This window comes from Leptopilina heterotoma, unplaced genomic scaffold (assembly GCF_015476425.1).
Source record: "Leptopilina heterotoma isolate Lh14 unplaced genomic scaffold, ASM1547642v1 Lhet_212, whole genome shotgun sequence".
NCBI lineage: Eukaryota > Metazoa > Arthropoda > Insecta > Hymenoptera > Figitidae > Leptopilina > Leptopilina heterotoma.
This window is the reverse complement of record NW_025110930.1, coordinates 2,020,548-2,046,516: the sequence shown is the minus strand read 5'-3', so window position 1 is coordinate 2,046,516 and position 25,969 is coordinate 2,020,548. Positions and strand designations below refer to the sequence as shown.

General features: G+C 23.0%; 1 protein-coding gene across 2 annotated transcripts in view; it reads right to left on the bottom strand.

The window, feature by feature from the left end:
- Positions 1-2,160: 2,160 nt before the first annotated feature.
- The window catches only part of LOC122501611 (solute carrier organic anion transporter family member 74D), a 61,118-nt gene continuing 37,309 nt past the window's right edge, over positions 2,161-25,969 (bottom strand). Inside the window, exons 1-12 of one of the 2 annotated variants that reach the window (XM_043611214.1) lie at positions 24,099-24,120; positions 23,521-23,926; positions 19,138-19,475; positions 15,813-16,009; positions 15,396-15,536; positions 14,944-15,066; positions 8,661-8,825; positions 8,114-8,309; positions 7,752-7,902; positions 7,072-7,312; positions 4,802-4,930; positions 2,161-4,495 (exon numbers count right to left, since the gene is read on the bottom strand). In XM_043611214.1, coding sequence (XP_043467149.1) covers positions 4,332-4,495; positions 4,802-4,930; positions 7,072-7,312; positions 7,752-7,902; positions 8,114-8,309; positions 8,661-8,825; positions 14,944-15,066; positions 15,396-15,536; positions 15,813-16,009; positions 19,138-19,475; positions 23,521-23,850 — 2,175 coding nt within the window. In that variant the 5' untranslated portion in view covers positions 23,851-23,926; positions 24,099-24,120 and the 3' untranslated portion in view covers positions 2,161-4,331. Of the gene's footprint in view, positions 4,496-4,801; positions 4,931-7,071; positions 7,313-7,751; positions 7,903-8,113; positions 8,310-8,660; positions 8,826-14,943; positions 15,067-15,395; positions 15,537-15,812; positions 16,010-19,137; positions 19,476-23,520; positions 23,927-24,098; positions 24,121-25,969 lie in introns of those variants that run through there. The other variant, XM_043611213.1, reaches the window with a different exon arrangement.

Sequence of the window (25,969 nt, the reverse complement as noted above, 5' to 3'; positions counted from 1 at the left end):
AATTAAATTAAAAATAATGAAAAGAATATTTTTCTTTACCTAAGGAATATTCGTCAAAAAATGAAAATTTAAAAATAAATAATTTATTTTTGGAAAGTAATTACTAATTATATATTCTTATTCTTTTGCAAAGTTTCTTGAAAATATAATTTTTTTACTTTCATCTCGAGAATCAAGTTCACGAATTAATTAACATTTACAAACTATAGTATATAAAATCACTCGTTTACATTACATTTTTATACAATTTGTATCGACATTATTATCAATAATAATAATATTGTAAACTTAAATATAATCTTAATATTTTTAAACAGTAAGAAAAATAATTCACCAATGGCTCAATTTTTAATCACATTGATATATATATGATTTGTTATTTTTTTATATTTCTCTTCGTCAATTATTTATCCTTTTTATTATTATTATAATTATTACTATCTGCAGTATTTACTTATTTTATTTTATTATCTTTTTTGATCGGATTTCTTAAAAATTACTGAACATTGAAAATAACAAATCAATTTTTATTTTGTACCATCAAGTCAGAAAAATAAAAAAAAAGTCGATCGGATTTTGTTTAGATGAAACATATCTTTGCTTCTTATTATTAGACTAGCAATTTCGTTTCCTTAATATCTATAAATATTTCTTTATTAATCAAAATTTATATTACTTTTTCGCAAGTTTCTTTTATTATAAAGATAAATTTGTTTTTTACTAAAAATATATAGTATTTTAAATTTATATTTATATTTATATATATATATGGATCTTTATATAAATAAAACTTTGATAAATTTTTTTATGAGTTGAAAGCCAGGAATCACATTGAAAGAGTTATCTTAAAATTAAAAGTTATAATTAAATTTTTTTCTGAAATGACTTTAATATTTGAAATATCTGATTTACGCTAATCTATTTTGTATCGTTTATGAAGAGATTTAGTTTGAGAGACAAGTTTTAACATTCGATAAAAGTGTAACTATTAATTCGAAGCATTAATTCGAAGAACTATTTTCATTTCTCACTCATATTTTCTTTGATTGCAAATAAAATCATTTTTATCAAAAAAAAAAGTTTTTTTTCAAATTGAGACAAGAATTTTTTTGTCTCAAAAAAACTAGAAATGGAAATTTCAATTTGGGAATTTTTAAATCAAATGTTTTAACTTTTTTTTAATTTTCCATTTAAAGAGCAACAAGAGGTGTAGAATTTCAAAATAAATATATTCTTTAATATTTGATGAGTGCGCAAGTACGTTTTCATTAGCGGTTTTCTTTTTTTGTTTAATAAAAAAATATAATTTACGATTAAGAGAAAATTATTAACGACTTTTTCTCGCATTATGGTGAATTGATCACTTTCTTCATGCTTACGATATTCCTTATTAATAATCTCATATTGAAAAACATATAATTATATATACATTATATAAGCATTGAGAATATGTACAATAAACTGATTTTTTTTCCTTTTTGCACACAATAGACTATTTTTACATTCGATTTTTCCAAAGACGATGTTTTCTACTATGTGAACAAACTACTATTTTGAATATATATACGCATACTTTCAAGAATCGAAATAACGAGTATGTTAATTTGATACAACACGTTCGACGTTAAAAATATCCTCCATCGTCATGACGAACAAAAATTTTTTTTATCCAATTTTCTTCCAATGAAATACAGATCTAATTTTCTCACAATTGAAATTAAATTAAATACAGATCAAATTTTATTGTGAGATAAAAAATTTTTTGTCTCACAATAAAATTTAATCTGTATTTAATTTAATTTTATTTGAATTTTCAGTACATATTTTATTTTATTTATGTATTTTTGTATTTTATTTAAATTAAAAAATTTTTTATCTCACAATAAAATTTGATCTGTATTTAAATTAATTTTATTTCAATTTTCAGTATTTTATTTTATTTATGTATTTTTGTATTTTCTTTCCTGTACTTTATTTTCTGAAAAAAATTAGATAAAAAAGAATTTTGATACAATTTATCTTGAATAAAGAAAAGTACAAAAAATACTGCTGTCATTTTATAAAAATAAAAATCAAATTTACGAAATTAGAAGAAAGTAAAAAATAATTCTTCCAATTTTTGCAGAATTCAAAAAATATTTTCTAATCGTTTTGAAATACAATTTTCGCGAAAAAAAAGAAATTTTACTGGACGAAAATATATTTCGAGATGGAAAAAAAATCTCTACAGTTTAAAATTTTTAATAAATGAGAAAATGAGACGATGACGGATAAGAGGTAGTTTCATTACTATCGATATAATATAATTCCAATACCAAATTATAATTCATTCCTGGATATAGATATCGACTTATAATCAAGAGGTCGCTTAATTTTTCACTAAATTCTTCAACTGAATTCTAAATTTATATCTTTCAATTGAAATTCATTAAAATGCTTCCACTAAATATTGTCGCAGTTATTTACAATTAATGATTAATTAAATTTGCTTTTGAATTTTATTTTTCTAATAAGTAGTTATTTCTACTAATTTATTAGTAAAATTTACTAATTCAGAAGCGAAAAGTCAACTGAAGACATTATTTTAAATTCAAATTAAAAAAGTCAAAAATAATAATCAAATCATTCAGAAAAAATTATAAAAAAAAGAATAAATAAAATGAGAAAATCTATCGATAATTTTCGAGCGTCCTCCTAATTACGCCATTGGCTCATAATCTATCATTAAAATTATAATCACGGCCCTGGTAGTTCGCAATGTGATGTTTACAATAATCGATCAATGAAAACAAAAAAACATTATCAACTAAAGAAGTACACATACAAAGTACTTCCGAATTACTAGTAGTACTAGTTACTGGTAGCACTAGTACTAGTTACTAGTAACTGCTAGTACTAGTACTAGTTACTAGTGCTACCAGTAACTAGTACTACTAGTAACTACTAGTACTAGAAATACTAGTACTAGTAATACTAGTAACTACTAGTACTAGTAATACTAGTAACTACTAGTACTAGAAATACTAGTAACTACTAGTACTGCTAGTAACTAGTAATAGTACTACTAGTAACTAGTGCTAGTAACAGTAGCTTACTACTAAATAAAGTCGTTTCAACTAGTCAAAGTGGGAAAAAATAACATCGCAACATAAGACCAGAAAACAACATAGATTAAATAATTAAAAGTTAGATTCTAAACAGAGTAATTAATCTGGATCACAATAAATTTGAAGAACAGACTTGACTATTCTTCACTGTAATATAACAATCTATTTTTGACTGGCGCTCCCAAAGAGAGCTACGTCCTCTGAAGATATTTTTCTATGTACAAATTATTTTTTTTTATTGTATATACAGAATAATTCTTTTCTTTTCATCAAGGAATGATTTGTTTTTCTCTCTATCGATATCGGATACAGAAAAATCTATATAATAAATGTCAATATCGACGAAATTGTTCACTTTCTTAAAAATTACCTATTTATAGTGTTTTAAATGTTTTTTTTTCAAATATATTTATATATATATTGTTTGATTCACTTATTGCTTTTTAAAATCAATGCAAAATTCACGGCTCAATATGCGCAATACAGGCACCAAACTCAAATTTTCCTTATTGCATATTAATTAAATGGACAATTTATTATTTTTTTTTTCATGCATGCAAATTGCCTTTTCTCTATAATTAAAAAATACATTACAGCAATCACATTTCCTATCAAGTCTTTACTTCCTCCCAATTGTGTATTCTGATTTCAGAATTTACATATTTCAGAATACATAATAGAAATAATATTAATTTATTTAATTAAAAAAATGGTCATTCGAGAGCATTGACTAAAGACCACTGGGTTTCATTTTCCACATAATATAGTGAATCAGAAAAAAATTTATTCTGATTAACGTCTCAATTTTACAATTGTCTCAATTGCGCTTAAAATTGAAATTTTGACAATTTTACAAACTATATTATTATATAAGCTAAACACCTCTACAATTTATGGCATTTTGTCGCATTCATTCCTATTTCGTTCTAAGCGTATTCTCTTAGTTTTCATTTGTATAATTATATAGTATCAAGTAAAAATATAACGAGTACTTTTTTAATATGTGATCCCAACGCTGTGTAAATAGTTTTTTTTTTCTTTTGAGATTGGCATGAGCGGTAAATTGAACTAAAAATGATTGAATCAATTTTAGTTGTGACGTACTGAACAATTAATCTTGTAATGGTTTGCGGACCAATCTAACCAGAGAAATAAGCGGGGGGATACCTTTCTATTTTTGGACTAGTATTTGTCTTCACGAGAGAAAAAGAATCAATGTCGACTTTAAAGATAGTCACTTTCTCCACCATCCCTAGCTTTTAGATTTGCCATTTCTTCTGTTGTTGCAACCGTGCCGTCTGGTTCTTCGGTGAAACTTATTTTTCTTGCTTTGTACCAAACAACTAAATCGACGAAAAATCCTAACAATAGTAGAGCACCAGTTGTACCTGAAATATGGTTCAATTTTGTTAATTTAATGGAATTTTCTTCCTTTTCACTAAAAAAAAAGAAAAATGTATTCAATAGTTGTTAAAAGGAATTATTATTCAGGGTTTTTTCCTGACTGCTATTATATTAAGTTCTGAACGTTAATGAATGTAAACGAAATGATAATGATATTATGGATGATGTGTCTTGTTGTTCATGCAGACATTCATGTAAATCAGTAATAAAAATTTGGCAAGGTGATGATGGTTAATCGAAGGATTAAGGACCTGAAGAATTTGGACAATTTTAACAATCAAGTCACGTACCATGGAAGAACATCCTGAAGTCATTTGAATCGTACAGCCAACAAGCACCTCGCTCACCACAAGCATACTCCCAAACTAGACAGGCTGAGTCCACCACGGCTCCGTAAACAATAGGACACGGAATATTGCCTAAAAATTTCATTAAAAAATTTAATTTCACATTAATAAAGTCCTATTTTTATTCAATTAAAAGAATAATTTAAATTATACACACTAGAACGTCCATACTATTTTGTTTAGGATACAATAAATAATTTGGAATAAAGTTTAGAATAAAAAACATAATTTGGAATGAAGTTTAGAACAAAACAAATAAATCATCTTCTTCTATATTAATAATCGTTGTATTCCGGTAATCTGTACGCAATTTGAAGTTAGTAGTTGTTTCCTTTTTTGTTTCCTAACTTTTTAAATAATTAATTTCTTTCAAATATTTTCAATTTTAAAATTAATGTTGTATTAAAAATCATCGAATTGTTGCAAAGAATCCGAAGAATTTTATTATTTATAAAAAATAATTTAAATCTTTAAAAGAATTTTATTTTTTATGAAGATAATTGAATTTTTAGGAAAAATTTTATTAAGATTTTTGCAAATAATTCAAATCTTTAAAAGAATTTTATTTTTTATGAAATTAATTGAATTTTTAGGAAGAATTTTATTAAAATTTTTGAAAATAATTGAAATTCTCCGAAGAATTTTATTATTTAAGACAGTAATTGAAATCTTTAAAAGAATTTTACATTTTATGAAGATAATTGAATTTTTAGAAAGAATTTTACATTTTATGAAGATAATTGAATTTTTAGAAAGAATTTTACTTTTTATGAAAGTAATTGAATTTTTACGATCAATTTTAATCCGAAACGATTTATTGACAAGAATTTGTTTCAAATTTTTTAAAATAATTGCAATTCTGAAAAGAATTCAATTATTTATATGTAAAAAAAATTGTATTTTTGATAAGAATTTGGTTCAAATTTTTGGAAATAATTAAAATAATCCGAAGAATTTTATTATTATTAAAAATAATTGAAATCTTGCAAAGAATTTTATTTTTTATGAAGATAATTGAATTCTTACAAAGAATTTTATTAAAATTTTTGAAAATAATTGAAATTCTCTGATGAATTTTATTATTTAAGAAAATAATTGAAATCTCTAAAAGATTTTTTTTTATGAAGTTAATTGAATTTTTAGGAAGAATTTTATTAAAATTTTTGAAAATAATTGAAATCTTTAAAACAATTTTACTTCTTATAAAGATAATTGAATTTTTGCGATAAATTTTACTTCGAAAGGATTTCTTGACAAAAATTTGTTTCATATTTTTTTAAAATCATTGAAATTCAGTAAAGAATTCAATTATTTAAGAAACAGAAATTGAATTCTTCATGAGAATTAGGTTCAAATTTTTGGAAATAATTGAATCCTCCAAAGAATTTTATTATTAGTGAAAATAATTGAAATTTTCCAAAGAATTTTATTTTTTATGAAGATACATGAATTCTTACGAAGAATTTAATAAGAATTTTTGAAAATAATTGAAATTCTCCAAAGAATTTTATTATTTAAGAAAATAATTGAAATCTTTAAAAGAATTTTATTTTTTATGAAGATAATTGAAATCTTGCAAAGATTTTTATTAAAATTTTTGCAAATAATATAATTGTTTCGATGGTAATTTAAATTCTTTGGAGAAATTTAATTAAGATTGTATTGAAAATAATTGGATTTTTTGGGAAGAATTTTAATTAAAATTTTAGAAAATAATTGAATTCTATTGGAAAATTTTATTGATAATAATTGAATTTTAGCAAAGATTTTACTATTTTAAAAAATAATTGAATTGTTTCGAAGGATTTATTAAAAATTTTGTTGAAAATAATTGAAATTTTACAAAAAAATTTATTAGTTCTAAAAATAATTGAATTCTTCCAAAGAATGTTATTATTTATGAAAATTATTGAATTCTTCTGCAGAATTATATTAAAATTTGTGAAAATATAAACAATAATAAATATAATTAATTATGCACCTAATAAGTGAATTTTTTAAATTTTGGTTATGAAATTGTTTAAAAATTTATATTTAAAAATAAAAAATTTTGTAATTTGCATAATTATAATAATAATGATAATAATAATAAATGGAATAGGACGTTCCGTAACATTTTCTAGTTTGAAATAAAGTTTAGAATAAAACAAGTAATTTGAAATAATTTTAAAAAAGAAATAATTACAATACGAATTAGATAAAAAAAAAATTACCGAATAATCCAATAGCAAATTGTATGAGACCAAGTGCCATTGCTTTGTCCTTGGGATCGACACATCTAAGAATGAGAAGCATGGATCCAACTTCACTGGTCGAGTGAATAAAAACTGACAGCGAAAACAAAATCATGTAGATCCAGAAATTGTTGCACTCGAGATCGCAATATCCACTCGTCGCAGTGTTCAAGGTTTCAAATCCAGTTATATTTGAACCAATACATTGACAATCTGAAAACTACAAAAAAACATAGGTTCCATTGAAAAATGACGGCGAGTAGAAATCGTTTCCTAGAAAAGCACTAATAATGTGTAATTGAAAGTAATTTCAAACAGAAATATATATTGCAATTGAACGATTCTTCCTGCTCCATAGAAATTTTCTCTTTAATTTTCTCTTTATGTATTTTAACATTTTTAACTTTCTTATGACAGTAAAAACTAAAAATTAATACCAATCGGAAAATTTATCTCAATCGGTGAGATTTATTTTAGTTACTTTATTTACTGATTTATTCTCAATCTACTGATTTAAAGTTTGAATTATATTTATGATGTTTCGGTTGTTTGGATTTGGACTAAAGTTTGAATTGTTAGGAAGTGTAATTAAACTGTATAATGATAGAAATTATTGATAACGATGATGGAATTATTAATTAGTATTTTATGTTAATTACCGAAGCGACTTTTCCATCGACGATGGTGTAGTTTGAGCAACCTGCATGACAAGGAGAAAAGTAGGTTTGGCCATCAGCCCCGCAGAGGGGATTGAATTTATTTCGATCACAGTCACAAGTTGGATCACAGGTCGGTACGAATTTGGATAATCTGAAGAAATTGAAAGATTGAAAGATTGAAAGATTGAAAGACTATAAAATATATGTAAAAAATGTTGTAATCCTTAGAAACGTTGTATTTGATTCAAAAAATCACTTTTGATCATTCGTACATTAAAAAGTGATTTTAATCTTCTTTTTCATAAAAGGAAAAAAAAATTTTGATGGCTTTTGGTAAATACTGTTTCTTCTGGACCACTTACCCATCTGATTGCTGCACCAGACCTGCAAAATCGTCCATCGTACAACCAACGAACATGAGAGTGCCCATTCCAGCAGCATAGATGATGGCTGTAAAGGCGATCCAGCCGGCGACAAATCTGGCACTTGGCTTGCATCTCAAAATAAAGATTCCACTGACTGTGATTCCCAAACCCATCACTAGAATTCCTCCGATACCTGTTGATTTATTTGAAAAGAGAAAATAATTAAAAAAAAATTAAAGTATGCTGAAGGAACAAAAATTGTAGTTTGTACCAGAAAATGATTAATTTTTCCCATACGAACTAAATCATAAATTCAGAGCTTTTCTAAGAATATCAAATTGAGACAAAAAACGAATCAAAAGTGTTGGGAATCAACGTTTTTCTGCAGATATCAAATTGGGACAATTTGATATCTGCAGAACAACTGTGCTGATTTAAATGTTTGCTGTCAATTTGATCAGCTTTTGTATAACAATTTGGTACTTCCAAAAAAATATGTGATCCGGAAGCTCAGTATTTTCTTTTTCTTTTTTTAATAAATTACCTGAGACCATATTCGCATGATGAGCCGGTAAACGAAACTGGCTCTCAAGATACTTGGGCAGAAAAGTGTAAAGGCCGGCAATTGGCAGAATATGAAACACACTACTGGCTGTCTTGAACATTAAGATGTCATTTTTCAGCAACTTCTTCATCGCTTTGGGAAAGTCTGGAAAAAAGATCAATATTCACTTTTACAATTTTATACCTAAATTACTTACGTAACACCATTATTGTTAACGATTTTTTAACTTTATCAAACACTTAAGTCAAATACTTTTTCTCTAGAGAGAAAATTCAATACACTTAGTACGTGCGTCATTGAATATGATATTCTAATAAAAAATATTTTTAATACAGTAACAACTTCCTTATTGTAATTGACAAAGACTAAAAAAGAAGCTTTATGTAATAATATATTATTGATTTCGTAACAATATAATATCATTGATTTCATAAGGATATAATATTATCGACTTCATAAGGATATAATATTTGCTTTATATTATTAGCTTCATAATAAATAATGAGAATATCCTTTTTGCTTAAAGCTTTCATTATCATCAAGTACATCTATTTCGACTCTAAATACTATATTATTTATTGTCCTCATAAGATAGACAGGTTTACTTTACTTTCCCCTAGAAAGTCAAATTGCTCACTGATTAATAGTTTTCATAAAATAAATTTTAATTTCCGTTCGAGAAAATGAATTTTAATGAACATTGCTAACAATTGCGAAAATTACACTAAAGATTATTCAACATTTTTTCTTTTTTTTGCAAGTTAGATTACTTAAAAAGTAATTTTATACTTAAAGGAGAATTCCTCTTGTAATGTATCCTTTAAATTTATTCTCTCAAAATAAAAGTATTACATTTCAATATAGTTCAATGTAGAAACATTATTTTTTATTCTCTCCTGTTAAATAAGAAAACAAAACAATTTGATAATAATAAATTCATTAACGTCTGAGCAGTTTGAATAAATAAAATAAAAACGAAGAGAATCGGATAAAGATTCTTTAATAATTCTCCATTAATTTTTCTTAAAAAAGCTTGTGAGATGAAATTATTTTATCTATTCCATATTAAATTTATTTTAATAACATTGTTTAATTTTTTTTTAAGTAAATTTTGACTATGAATAATAATATTGACTGTGAATAATAATTTTGATTATTAATAATCGTTATATTCCGGTAATCTGTTCGCAGTTTGAAGTTAATTGTTGTTTGCTTTTTTATTTCTTAACTTTTTTAATAATTTTTCTTTTTAAATTAATCTAATTGTAAATCATCGAATTGTTGCAAAGAATATTATCAAAAAATTTAATAATAGAATTCCTTCGAAGAATTTTATTATTTAGAAAAATAATTTAAGTCTCGAGAAGAATTATGTGAAAATTTTTGAAAATTCTAATTAAATTCTTTTTGAAGAAATTCTTTGAATTTCTTTTAAAATAATTGATTTTTTTAAATAATTGAGTTTCTTTAATAAATAATTTTAATTTTAAACATTTTTGAAAATATTTGAATTTTCTGAACAATTTCTTTCAAGTATATAAAAAAATCGTGTTTTTTAATAATATTGAAATTAAACATTTAATTATTGAATGTTATTAAAATTTTAGAAAATACCTAATTGAATTCTTTTGAAAAATTTTATAACGAATTAAAAAAAGAAATTGAATTCTTTCGTGAAATTTTTGTGGAAAATAATTGAATTTTTGAAACAAAATTTACAATTTATAAATATAATTGAATTTTTTCGAAGAATTTATTAAAATTTTAGAAATTAATTGAATTCTGTTGAAATTTACTATAACGAATTAAGAAAAAAATTGAATTCTTTTGTACCTACATTTTTTTTTTGAAAATAATTTAATTTTTGTACAGATTTTACTTTTTTAAAAAAATAATTGGAGTTTTTGCAAAAAATTTTACTAATTTATAAAAATAATTCAATTCTAACGAAGAATTTTATTATTTATGAAAATAATAAAATTTCTCAGAAGATTTTTATTATATTTATGAAAATAATTATTGAATTCTATTTAAAAGAATTGAATTTCTTTGAAGAATTTTATTAAAATTGAGAACAAAAATAATTGAATTTTTGCAAAAAATTTTACTTTTTATCAATATAATTGAATTTTTGCAAAAAAATTTACTATTTATAAATATAATTGAATTTTTGCAAAAAAATTTACTGTATTTATAAGTATAATTGAATTTTTTCGAAGAATGTATTAAAAATTTTAGAAAATAATTGAATTCTGGTAAAAAATTTTATAACGAATTAAGAAAAAATTTGAATTCTTTTCTGAAATTTGTTTGAAAGTAATTAAATTTTTGCAAAGATTTTATAACAAATTAAGAAAAAAATTTAATTGTTTCGTAAATTTTTTCTTTTTTAAATAATTGAATTTTTACCAAAATTTTACTATTAAAAAAAACAATTGAATTGTATCGAAGCATTTATTAAAATTTTAGAAAATAATTGTATTTATTCTTGGAAATTTTATTAAAATTTTGTTGAAAAATAATTGGAGTTTTTGCAAAAAAATTTACTAATTTATAAAAATAATTTAATTCTAACGAAGAATGTTATTATTTATGAAAATAATTGAATTTCTGAGAAGAATTTTATTATATTTATAAAAATAATTATTGAATTCTATTTAAAAAAATTGAATTCCTTTGAAGAATTTTATTAAAATTGTTAACAAAAAAAAATAAATAATTTAATTCTGTTGAAATTTTTTATAACGAATTAAGAAAAAAATGGAATACTTTTGTGAATTTTTTTTTCATGAAAATAATTTAATTTTTGCAAAGATTTTACTTTGTTAAAAGAAAATAATTGAATTGTTTCGAAGGATTTATTAAAATTTTAGAAAATAATTGTATTTGTTCGTGAAAATTTTATTCAAATTTTGTTGAAAAATAATTGGAGTGTTTGCAAAAAAATTTACTAATTTATAAAAATAATTGAATTCTTACGAAGAATGATATTATTTATGAAAATAATTGAATTCTTGTGAGGAATTTTATTAAAAGTTTTGAAATTCTAAAACAAGAATAATTAACTAGTATATCAGTTAATAAATAATTGAATTTTTTGAAAGTTTGAATCTGAAATTATTGAAAAATTCAGATTTGAAAATAAAAAATTTTGTAATTTGCGTAACATTCGCTAGTGATTAATAATTATTAGAGAGAGTAATTTTTATAAAAATAATCAGAACATTATAAATGTCACTTTTAGAAGAATCACCCAAATATTAAGAAAATGAAGAATACGAATAAGAAGAAAAGAAAAGAAGTTATAAAGAAAGATTAATTGTATAAAAGAAATAAATAAGTAAACAACAATAAGTAGCTGCGTGGATTCTGCTGGCGGGTGAAAATGAGTTTTTGAATTATTCCTGTCGATTGAAAACGGTTAGAAGTTATCTATAAACGATTACGCGATAAACGAAAGTGAGTTAAGTAGTAAAAGTCATTCGAGTGCGGCTGAGTCCGTTAGAGATACATACAGGGTGTATGTTGAGTATGTTGTGTCGAGACTCCCAACAGAACAGCTGAGATAGGTCTCCCTCGCACACATGAGTAACTTCAGTTCAACACATAATATGACCATGAACTTGCCCTACCTCACGCAGTTCACTATATTATCGATATACACATTCTCTCCTGCACATGTACATATACGACGTTCTTCCTACTCATTCGTTTGCACGATCTTGTAGTTACTGGTAGTTACTTATTTACACCTGTATGCGTGTAAAGGTGTTTGGGGACTTTTCAACAGTGCCCAAACATTTTACAGGTTTTGAGCCAATTTTCTTTTTGAATATTTCTCCTTTTTTTTTATCAAACTTGTATTGTATTTTTTGAAAATAATTGATTATCGGTAAGAATTATTCATTATTTATCGAAACAATTCCTTAAAATACTGAAAATCATACATATTCTTCTCTTTCCCTCCTTTTTTTAAAAGAAAAACTTACAAAAATTTACTGTTTACTTAAATGTATCAAATTGCAACGAATTGATACCAAAAATGTGGATCCAATAAAAAATTAATCCAAAATTTTGTCATCAATTTGATCCACTTTAGTATCAATTTAATACTTTTAAGAAAACTATGAATTAAAAATGAAAAACGCAAATGTTACGCGCGCTAACGGTCAAAACGTGATATTCAATTTATAATTATTAGGGTAATTTTTAAAAAAAAATTTAACTTCAAATATAAATTTTTGAATAATTTTATAATCGAAATTTAAGTACATAGTTAATTATTATTGTTTATATTTTCACGAATTTTAACATATATAATTCTTATTCTCATAAGAATTCAATTATCCTATTTTCATATAAATAACAATATTTTTCGAAGGAATTCAATTATTTTTATAAATAGTAAAATTTCTTGCAAAAATTCAATTATTTTCAATAAAATTTCAATGAAATTTTACGGAAAAATTCATATATGTATTTCCTAAAATTCTATAATCAATCCTTCGAAACAATTCAATTATTTATTTTAAATCATTAAATCTTAGCAATAATTGAATTATTTTCAATAAAATTTCACGAAAGAATTCAAATCTTTTTCTTAATTCGTTATAAAATTTATCAAAGAAATTCAATTATTTTCTAAAATTTTTAAAAAACTTTCGAAACAAATTAATTATTTTATAAATAGTAAAATTCTTTGCAAAAATTCGATTACTTTTAATAAAATTTTAATAAAATTTCATGAAAGAATGCATTTTTTTTGTATTTTTTAAGAAAATTTTTCGAAAGAATTCAATTATTTTTTTAGTAAAATCTTTGCAAAAATTGGATTATTTTTAATAAAATTTCACTAAAAAATTCATTTTTTTTTCTTAATTCATTATAAAATTTTTCAAAAAATTTAATTATTTTCTAAAATTTTTAAAAATCCTTCGAAACAATTTAATTATTTTTATAAATACCTAGTAAAATTCTTTGCAAAAATTCAGTTACTTTTAATACAATTTTAATAAAATTTTATGAAAGAATTCATTTATTTAAAATTTTTAATGAAATTTTTCGAAAGAATCCAATTATTCTCTAAAATTTTAATTAATTCTTTAAAACAACTCAGTTATTTTTATAATGAATGAAATTATTTGTTATAAATTATAAAATTCTTTGTTCAATTCAATTATTTTCAAAATTTTCAATTAAAATTATTCAAAAATCCGCATTATTTTCGAAAAGAAACTTAAAGAAATTTTTTAAAAGAAAACTTAAATAAATAAAGTGTAAATAGATGTTTATTTACAAAAACTTTAATAAAATTGTTTAAAAAAGTTTAATTTTCTATTAATAATTTGAATACAATTTTAATAATGAATCGTTGAAAAATATAAATAAAAATAATCAAATTTTTGAAGGATATTTCATTATTTCTCTGAAAATTAAATTTTAATTAGGTAGTCTAAAAAAGTAAATTTTTATAAATTTTTAATTACCGATGGAAATTTGACAAGAGTTTTGATTCAAAATTTAGAAAAATTGCGGACTACGGAAAAAGATTTTAAAAAAATGTCAAAACCTATAATAGAAAAATGAAATTCAGTAAACATTGAAAAAAATCACGAATAAGAGATTTAAAGAAGCTGCAATTATAATAGAAATAAAAAAAATTTAATTTTTAACTAATTAGGAAACTCTTCTTTTTTAAATAAACTGAATTCTCTTTTTAACAATTAAAAGTGTATCAAACTAGAAACAATAATTTGTAATATTAATCACCTGAGAATTACTATTTTTCAATTTGTCAAGTATAATAAAACTTTTAAATCATCTGTTAGCCGAGTAATAAATTACATTTTAATTTTTTTTTCGTTTCATTTACGACAGGACAAATAAATTAAAAATATATATTGACAAATTTATTGAATTTAATAGTTTCTAAAACAAATAGTTATATTTCTTGTCACATCTTAATCCCAGAATTGTAATAAAAATTTATCAGCTTTATATCACAAGATCGTGATAATTTTTTTTTCTAGAAAATAATTATTATGTATGAAAAGAAGAAAAAGCTTACTCATAGAAATTCAAAAAATAACTGTTGCGTAAGAAATTTTATAATAATAATTTAATCCGCAAGTGTTAATATTTCGAATATAGATGTAAATAAATAAAAAAAAATGTGAAATACAAAAAAGCAAGTGTTTAAGCGTTTGATAAAATTACATATATTTTTTCTGTTATTATTTTTTTTTTTTTTTTTTTTTCTTACCTTTAAGACTTGGTTTTGTGGAGTCTGTTTTTTTCGGTTGTGGTTTGCTTGTGGGTAATCTTGTGGGAAAGGCAAACATTGCAATACTAACAAGCATCAGCATTGAAGATATGAGTAACAGACCTGCAGATGTTTTTATGATAATATAATTAACAATAATTTTTAACTTAAATACTGTAAATTATATTCAGTATTGTACAATTAAAATAAAAATTGTAAATTTCAATTCTTCACTCTCTAAATTTGAATTAGTAAAAATTAAAAATGTTTACTAATTTGAATTAGTGACTGACTTTTTGCTTACAAATTAGTCAATTCAATTAATTTCACTAATAAACAGTAATTTCTACTAATTTATTAGTAAAATTTACTAATTCGAAAGCAAAAAGTCAGTCACTAATTGAAATTAGTAAACATTTTTAGTTTTTACTAATTTAAGGATTAAAACTTACCTAACCACCACGCTCCCACCCATCTGGGATCGGTAGGAGTCATCGGAGGATCAACGGACAAATCCGTATAAAGTCTGGTGCACATTGAACCCAAAATGAATCCAAAAGTGGGACCCAGAATCCTGACGCCGATCGTAATGGCTAATAATAAACAGAATATAATTTTAATTATACGATTTGATTCCGAATAATCCACTGATTTTTAATGATTACTATAATGTCAGGAGTAAAATTTGAGCCATTTCAATAAAACTATAAACAGGAATAAAAATTCAGACAAATATTTCAATAAAAATTTAAAACCTTCTTTTAAATCTATACAACTGGTAAAAGTGAAAATAAGTAAAATATCCGAAAATATTAGTTTTAAAAGAAGACAAAAAAAAATTAAAAGAGGTGTAATGATATATTTATTACCAAAATATATAGGACTTTCTCGACTGGCAACGTTGTCGTCAATGTAGGGTATACCAAGAGTATTGACAGCAGTTTGACCCATTCCAACACCTAACAAGGACACGAAAAATATCGCCAAAACCACAGTCGTAATTTTATTCTGGATTCGTTGCTCTTTGAGAAAATCACCCTCACAATACTCGGCAGTGTCTGTATATCTAAAAAATACAATTTTCTTTTTTGCAACTTACTTTGCACTCGATGATAACAAATTTTTTTTCTATTAGTTTTGTTTCTAATTAAAAGACCGTGAATAACATAAATAACGACAAAACTCTCGCGAAGGACGAGGTTAAGCGTAACAATAGTAAATACGGGACTTATTTCGATCTTGACCTTAATTATTCGTAATTCATGTAAAAAAAACGCATGAATTACGAATTCAAATAATGCTGAAAACAGAGAGTTCACTAAAAGTTTTGTCGCGGATCAACGGGTCGAAATTACGTATTCGAATTATATTTTCAGAATCATTATATGTACAGTTTTCTTGACTTTTTCTTGATAACAAAATTGATACTTAATCAGGGTTACCAAAGGGTTTTTGCAGGTCAGAAAATTCAGGGAAAAGTAAGGGACATCAGGGAAAAATCAAGAATTTTTATTAAAAACACTGAAAAAAATGAAACTTTTAGAATTTATAAGAAAATTCTGAATTTCGGTGTCTTTTTTGTTTGCCTCATAAATTATGAAATTACCACGAAATCTAATACAAAACCTTCAATTTTTTCTATTTCTGACAATAATTTCTTTTTAAATAACTTAATTCTTGAAGAACTATATCACAAAATTATTACTTAGAAATTATTTAATAAATAATTTTACTTAAAAATTTCAAAATCAATTTGATTTAAAAAAACTTGCGTTTACAATCTTCATAAATAGATAAACTTCAACGGTTTCAATTTGAAATTTTAGCAAAATTTTAATTTTTAATGAATTTAAATAGAAATTTTAAGAACTACTAATTAAAGAAATTCAATTATTTCCAAAAGTGATAAACTTCTTCAGATAAATTCAATTATATGTTAAAAATTTTTTAAAAAATTCTCGACAAAATTTCAATTATCTTTATAAATAATAAAATTCTTCTCCGAAATTCAATTATTTTCAAAAAATTTAATAAATTTTTTGGCGAAATTTCAATTATTTTCAAAAATTTTCCTCATTTCAATTATTTTTAATATTTACTATTTTTATAAAATTTTCCAAAAGAATTCAATTATTTAAATAAAATTTTAATAAAAATTTCACAGGAATTAAATTATTCACTAATTTTTTATATATTTCTTCGCACCAATTCAATTATTTTTAATTCTCTAATTAAGTTTCACGAAAGAATTCAAATATATTCAGAAAATTAAAAAAAATAGTTCTGAAAAATTCGATTATTTCGAAAAATTTAAGTAAAATTCTTTTAAAAATTCTATTACTTAAGAAAATTTTGACAAAATTCATTACAAGATTTAGTTAATAAAATTGCAATTTTAATAAAATTTTCCTATATTGATTCAATTATTTTCAATACAATTCTTCTTAAGAATTCAATTATTTTCACTAATAATACATTTTTTTATGGGAATTCAAATATTTAAAAAAATTTAAATAAAATGTTTTGCAAAAAATCAGTTATTTTCATTAATAATAAAATTTTTCTCGAGGATTCAATTATTTTAAAAAATTTTGATTAAATGCTTTGTAAATTTAAAAAATTATAAGAAAATTGAATAATTGATCATAGAATATAATTATTTTCGTAAAATATAACATTCTTCCTTGGAATACAATTATTATTGTCAAAAATGTTTATAAAAATCTTCATAAAAATTCAATTCTTTTCGTAAAAAATAAAATTCTTCAAAGCAATTCAATTATTTAGGAAATTTTAATAAAATTCTTTCCAACAATTCATTTCTTTTCAAAAAGAAACATTTTCACCAAAAATTCAATTATTTAAAAAAAAAATTAATAAAATTCCTCGTCAGATTTCAATTATTTTCATTTTTTAAATGAAATTTATCAATGAAATTTAATTATTTTCAAAAAATTTTAATAAATTCTGAGAAATTCAATTATTTAAAAAAAAATTTGAATAAAATTCTTCACAAGAAATTAATTATTTTCATAAATAATATTATTTTTCTCCGGAATCCAATTATTTTCAAAAATAAAATTCTTCACAGGAATTCAATTCTTTAAAAAAAATTATGGCAGAATTTAAATTATTTTTTATACAATTTTTAAATAAAATGCTAGAAACCTGCATTTATTTTAACATTTTTTTTAAATTCGCTGAAAGAATTCAATTATTTTTAGAAATTTTGGTAAAATTCTTCACAAAAATTCAATTGTAAGAAATATCCAATTATTTAATAAATTATTTATTTTTGTATTTAAATAATTGAATTTTCGAAAAAAGTTTCTGATAAAAATTGATTAAATGTGAATTTTACTTAAAATTTTTAATTATAAATAATTGAATATTTAGAGCATTATAGCGGGAATTTTTAGAAAGAATTGTAATTTTGAAAAGGGTTCAAATTAAAAATTTGAATTTATAGTTACAATATTCTTATGATATCATGTTTTATAAAAACATTTTCATTATTGAATTTCAGAAGGTTTGAATTTGAAAATTTTAAAATTCGTTTAGAAAAATAATAATGATTAAATATTTATTTAAAAAAGAAGTTATTGATGATTTTGGAATGATTTTACTTTTGAAGAAATTTGTAAATAAATATAATAGAAATAGAACATTGTTTTGAGTATGTAATAACTTTTGGAGTAAATCAAAATATTCTTCAGGGTCAGGGAAAAAGTCACGATCAGTCAGGAAAAAGTCTGGAAATCAGGAAAAAGTCAGGGAAAAAAATGAAATTTTTGTTGCAACTGTGTAAATTGAATTTAAATTGATACTAAATTTGATCAAATTGATACAAAAAATTAAGCTTAATTTTTTATTTGACTCACACTTTTGGTATCAATTCGTTGCAATTTGATACTTTAAAGTTTATCTTTAAATTAAAAATTTAACTTCAAAGTTTCAAATTACAACAAATTGATCCAATTGCGAATTGTGAATAAGAACAATACATCCGTAATTAATTTATGCATGAAAATTCTAATTTTGTCCTTCGAAAAAATGCAAGTTCATCGTCTCCAAGTTATTTTGTCGCAGGGGCCAGACTCATTGACCGTTATATTCACAATAGAGGAACAAATTTTTTTTCTTTTTCTAAATACAGGGGAGGGGAGAAATTATAATTTTCAAAAAATGACTCACGATTGTAACGTTTTGTTATCCGGTCTGTCGACAAATTGGCATAGATTGACAGGCGTTGAAGAATCCGTGGAAAGTTGGACGTGCATAACTTGTTCGCCGAAAATAAAGTGTGGCATCGAACAGGTAAAAGCACTCGCAGCAAAGAGGATCATGCCCCATGCTATCCATTTGGGCCGATGACCCTGACCTCCGTAATAGGTCAAAATCAAGGACGAGCCAATTTGTCCGATTTCGGTCGCCGACATAATTATTCCCGTTGTTTTCGATTGGATTTGGAAGATCTTTTCAATTGTCGTAATCACAGAGACAAAGTACGTGTAGTACATTCCTTGCAGGACCTGTAAAATTTTTAATATTTTATCGAATCTTTTTATCGAACTATCTTTTTATGTATACATTTTTTTTTAATAAAAATCTATTAAAATCTGTGCAAAATTACCGGACCTCTAAAGATTAAGGATATCAAATTGGAACAAAAAAGGAATCAAAAGTGTTGCCACACTTTTGATTCTTTTTTTGTCTCAATTTGATATCCGCAGAAAAAATCTGAAAGTACTAAAGTAGGTAAAGTAATTTATACAGCCATCACTCGAAAAAGGTAAAAAGGGGAATTTTTTTCCTCAAAAAGGGGACAAAAATTTATTTGCTTATGCAACTTGCATATATAATTCAAATTTTTTTATCATTAGCTTCTATAAAAAATTAAAAAAGTTCTTTTAGAATTTTCAAATTCATTTGTTTACAATTCAATTTTACAAAATTTCAATTATTCGGAAATTCTTCAATTAAATATATATTAGAAAATAAAAACTTGAAATAATTTCAAAATAAATTTCAATTAGTTTAAAAAAAAATTATTTCTACAGAAATTTCAATTAAAAGTATGAAAAATTCAGATTTTTAAAGATTTTAATTCGAAATCTTTTCAAAATTCAATTATTTTCTATAAAAATTCACGCTATACATATTACTTTTAATATTCAATCATAATGTAAAATCTTAACTGAAATTCACTTTTAAATACAAATAAAATGCAAATAAATAATTTATTCAATAATTTAATGTTCCTTAAACTTTAATTCTCATAAAGAATTTCGTCAACAAACTTTTAAATAATTGCATTCCTTTGACGAATTTTAATAAAATTTTTAAGAATAATTATACATTTTCCAGGAATTTCAATAAAATTCTATTAAAAAGTAATTATAATTCTGCGATCAATTTTATTTATGAAAAGAATTGTTTTTCTAAAAAGAATTTTATTATTTTTGAAAATATTTAAATGTTTGCGTAGAATTTTTTTAAAATTGTTTTTAAATAATTAAATTCTTTTGCATAATTTTATTAAAATACTAGATATTGGAAATCATTGAAATGAGCAAAATTTTTTTAAACAATTCAAATTTTGACAAGAATAATTTTATTAAATTTGCTTGTACATAATTGAAAGAATTTTATTAAATTTTTTAAAAATAATTGAAATTTTCGAAGAATTTTAAAATTTATAAAAAGAATTGAAATTTTGACGAAAATTTCTTACAATTTTTGAAAATAATTGAAATTTTGACAAGAATTTCATTACATTTTTTTAAAATAATTGAAATTTCAAAGAATTTTATAATTTATAAAAAGAATTAAAATTTTGACTAAATTCTCTTAAAATTTTTGAAAATAAATGAAATTTTGATAAGAATTTTATTATATTTTTGAAAATAATTGAAATTTTGACCAGAATTTTATTAAAATTGTTTTTAAATATAATTGAAATTTAGAAGAATTTTATATTTTATCAAGAAAATTGAAAATTTCGACGAAAATTTTTGAAAATAATTGAAATTTTGCCAAGAATTTTATTACATTTTTTGAAAATAATTGAAATTTTCGAAGAATTTTATAATTTATAAAGAGAATTGAAATTTTGACGAAAATATCTTAAAATTTTTGAAAATAATTGAAATTTTGACAAGCATTTTATTAAAATTGTTTTTAAATAATTTAAATTTCGAAGAATTTTATATTTTATCAAGAAAATTGAAAATTTCGACGAAAATTTTTGAAAATAATTGAAATTTTGACAAGAATTTTATTACATTTTTTGAAAATAATTGAAATTTTCAAAGAATTTTATAATTTTTAAAGAGAATTGAAATTTTGACGAAAATATCTTATAATTTTTGAAAATAATTGAAATTTTATTACATTTTTTGAAAATAATTGAAATTTTCGAAGAATTTTATAATTTATAAAAAGTATTAAAATTTTGACGAAAATTTCTTACAATTTTTGAAAATAATTGAAATTTTGACTAGAATTTTATTACATTTTTTGAAAATAATTCAAATTTTCGAAGAATTTTATAATTTATAAAGAGAATTGAAATTTTGACGAAATTCTCTTAAAATTTTTGAAAATAATTAAAATTTTGACAAGAATTTTATTACATTTTTTGAAAATAATTGAAATTTTCGAAGAATTTTATAATTTTTAAAGAGAATTGAAATTTTGACGAAAATATCTTAAAATTTTTGAAAATAATTGAAATTTTGACAAGCATTTTATTAAAATTGTTTTTAAATAATTTAAATTTCGATGAATTTTATATTTTATCAAGAAAATTGAAAATTTCGACGAAAATTTTTGAAAATAATTGAAATTTTGACAAGAATTTTATTACATTTTTTGAAAATAATTGAAATTTTCGAAGAATTTTATAATTTATAAAGAGAATTGAAATTTTGACGAAAATATCTTATAATTTTTGAAAATAATTGAAATTTTATTACATTTTTTGAAAAGAATTGAAATTTTCGAAGAAATTTATAATTTATAAAAAGTATTGAAATTTTGACGAAAATTTCTTACAATTTTTTGAAAATAATTGAAATTTTGACAAGAATTTTATTACATTTTTTGAAAATAATTCAAATTTTCGAAGAATTTTATAATTTATAAAGAGAATTGAAATTTTGACGAAATTCTCTTAAAATTTTTGAAAATAATTAAAATTTTGACAAGAATTTTATTACATTTTTTGAAAATAATTGAAATTTTCGAAGAATTTTATAATTTTTAAAGAGAATTGAAATTTTGACGAAAATATCTTAAAATTTTTGAAAATAATTGAAATTTTGACAAGCATTTTATTAAAATTGTTTTTAAATAATTTAAATTTCGATGAATTTTATATTTTATCAAGAAAATTGAAAATTTCGACGAAAATTTTTGAAAATAATTGAAATTTTGACAAGAATTTTATTACATTTTTTGAAAATAATTGAAATTTTCGAAGAATTTTATAATTTATAAAGAGAATTGAAATTTTGACGAAAATATCTTATAATTTTTGAAAATAATTGAAATTTTATTACATTTTTTGAAAAGAATTGAAATTTTCGAAGAAATTTATAATTTATAAAAAGTATTGAAATTTTGACGAAAATTTCTTACAATTTTTTGAAAATAATTGAAATTTTGACAAGAATTTTATTACATTTTTTGAAAATAATTCAAATTTTCGAAGAATTTTATAATTTATAAAGAGAATTGAAATTTTGACGAAATTCTCTTAAAATTTTTGAAAATAATTAAAATTTTGACAAGAATTTTATTACATTTTTTGAAAATAATTGAAATTTTCGAAGAATTTTATAATTTTTAAAGAGAATTGAAATTTTGACGAAAATTTCTTTAAATATTTGAATATAATTGAATTTCTGCGAAGAGTTTTATTACTTTTTAAAGTAATTGAATTTTTTCAATCATTTGAAACTTCTCGAAAATTAAATTTTTTTAGTGTTTTTAACTAAAATTCCTATATAAATTAATTATTTTTAGTAATTAATTAAATATATAAACATTAAAAAATTTAACTAATTTCATAATAATTTAAATTATGAAAATTTTTGCAAAAATCTAAGTTCATTATAAATTTATGATTATACTTTGAAAAACATTTCAAGAAAAGAAAATCTTCTTCTTCTTATTGATTAGAAAAAGGTGAAAAGGGTACAAAGCACCAAGCAAGGGGAAAAAGGTGACAAAATTGAAAAAAGGGGACCAACCGAGGGGGTATTTACTTGTGTATTAGCGTGTACCCTCCTCACGTAATAGTCATGTAATAGTCACGTAATAGAGTGTAATAGAGCATTATTACGTCAGTGTAATACCACATAATAATTATAGAGGTAATATTCTGTAATAATCAGTAATACCCTGTAATAGTTCTGTAATACCCTGTAATACTGGATAATACGCGTAATAGCAGGAAAATTTAGTGCATTAGAGTGTACACAATTTTAATCAGTAATTACCCCCTCGGGACCAACTGTGATGCCTGTATTATAGGATTTTAGTAATTTTTTAGGAAAAAAATAATCCACCTACCCAAGTAAGACAGAAAATGGCCAAAAATGCCTGTTTAGTGGCGAAGGCCTGCAGCCATCGAGGCCGAAAAACGCCCCAACCACAGGACACTTCATCGTCGATAAAATCAGCGGGGAAACTCGCTGGCTTTTCGTCCATCGGAATAACGGATTTTCCATTTTCCACAACGCCAAGTTCGTGCGATTTGCCATTCGAAGTTTTTCCATTTCCATTGTGATTGATGCAAATCACGCCGTTACTGTTCGGCAACTTTCCATTTGGAGGGATGATCGTCATGGCGTCTGCTGTGCCATTCGACAACATTTGCGAATCGTTGACAGCCATTACCATGTTTATGTCCGGGGCCTTCCTTTTTAGATTCTCCCAGATCTCGTTTTTTCTTCAATTTTTACTCAATTATAATAATCTGCAACAAAAAAAGAAAAAATCCCATCAGTTAAAGAATTTGATAAAAATTTGATAAAACTTTCATTATCTAAAAATCGTAGCAAAAAATAAATAAAAATTTTCTATTATTCCCAAGTTTATGATTATTATATAAAAGAGAACTAGAAGGAGAAATAAGGAGGTCCTCTCACTTTCATTGGCATCTGACTTTCCTCGTTCTACAAACGTTCCAGTGCATTAGGTTTATGTATTGCAGATATTTTCACTAACAATGAAAGTGATTCTGTCTCGGTACAAAAAATTGACTTAATGGAGCGAAATGAAAGTATACAATTAGAATATTGCCTCTAGAGAGTACAAAATAAATTATAGTATTGAAATAAGAATTTAATTATTATTTTTCTCGTATTATGAAACTAAACTATATTATACTATACTTAAATAAATAAATAAATTATTTTACCCCAAAAAAATGGAAAAAGAAAGTAAAAACTGATTTTTTAGATAAACAATAAAGTTTGTGATAATTTTTCCACTTTTTGTGCTAATAAAAAACAAGACTTTTGACCTATTAAAAAAATTTTTTTCCTCCTGGGTGTAATGCTTATTTTTGAGAAACTGGAGAAACCTGTTGAACGACTTACAAGTATTAAATGACGGTACAGAGTGTAGGATGCGCGAATGAAGACGATCTTCTCGTATAAAATAAGAATTAGCTTTCGCTTCAACTTAAAGAGGGCAATAGCGAATACATTATCGTTGAAATGAAATTGAAAACAAAACAGAATTTGTTTAATGTTTTGAGTAATTTCTGCAGAAATAATTTTGTTTTTTGATTCCTTCATCTTCGAAATCATCTTCATCTTCTTTAATTTTTTTCAAATCAGTAAGAATTTTCACTAATTTAAATTTTTTCTTTTACTGTCACTTCTCTGAATTTACTGACAAAAATTTTGTTTTTCTGACTTTGCTTGACTTTTTTCTTCACTCCACCTTGAAATTTTACTAAAGAATAATAATTTCTACTAAATTAGAAAAATTTACTAATTCAGAAGCAAAAAGTCTGCCACTTAAATTAATTTTTGCTAATTCAAATTTAGAGAGTAATTTCAATAGTAAAAATCTGTATAAAAATACTGCTAAAAAATCCTGATAGATAATAATTAAAGTAATAAAAATAAATATGAAAAAGAAACAAGAATTTAATTGAATGCACTTTCTGCAAAAGAAAAATGAATTCTACACACAAGTACATCGTAAATGATTGGATAACTACACATAATGAGATTAATAGTCTTATTTTCCTAATGGGATTAATATCGGCTGAATGAAAGTGAGATGAAAACAGATGCATCATCAGACTTTAAACAGTAATAAGGAGCTATTTATGTCTGTAAACATTTGAAATCAAGAGCATTTACACAGACTGCGAGAGAAGATGTGGCACACTAATGCAACATAAGTTGGTATAAAAGCAATAATATCCCAACACAGCGAATGTAAATTGTATGTATACAGTTAAGTTTGACTTGATTGTGGTCGAGACTTGGTCTAGGTCGCCTTTCTCTATCCGATTGAGGTCTCGTGGTTACTTGGTTAGTTAGACTATTCTGCCTAGTAATAACTCATTGCCATCGTCGTCCAACAAATTACCCCACACTACTTATGCGATGATGATAAAACCCACACCACTTTTTGTGCTTTTTTTTAATTATCAAAAACCAAAGAGAGAAAAAAAAATTTTTAAAAAAACAATTATTTCCAAATAGAAAATATTTTTTTTTTCAAAAGGAAATTTATTTTTCTATTTTTTAATTTACTTTTCAATTCATTATTTTACAAACCATTCTTTAATTTTCATTTCCTTAAAACATTTATCAATTTTCATTCTGAGAATTGATAAATGTTTTAAGGGAATGGAAATTTGAATATTGAGAAAATATGTTTGTTTTTTTTTGTTTTATAAAACGAGGAGAAAATGAATTATTAATTAGAGTGTGTATAAATAAAAAAATCATTATACACGTGAGAGAGTTCATTCAGATTGTATCGTGGGGGAGCG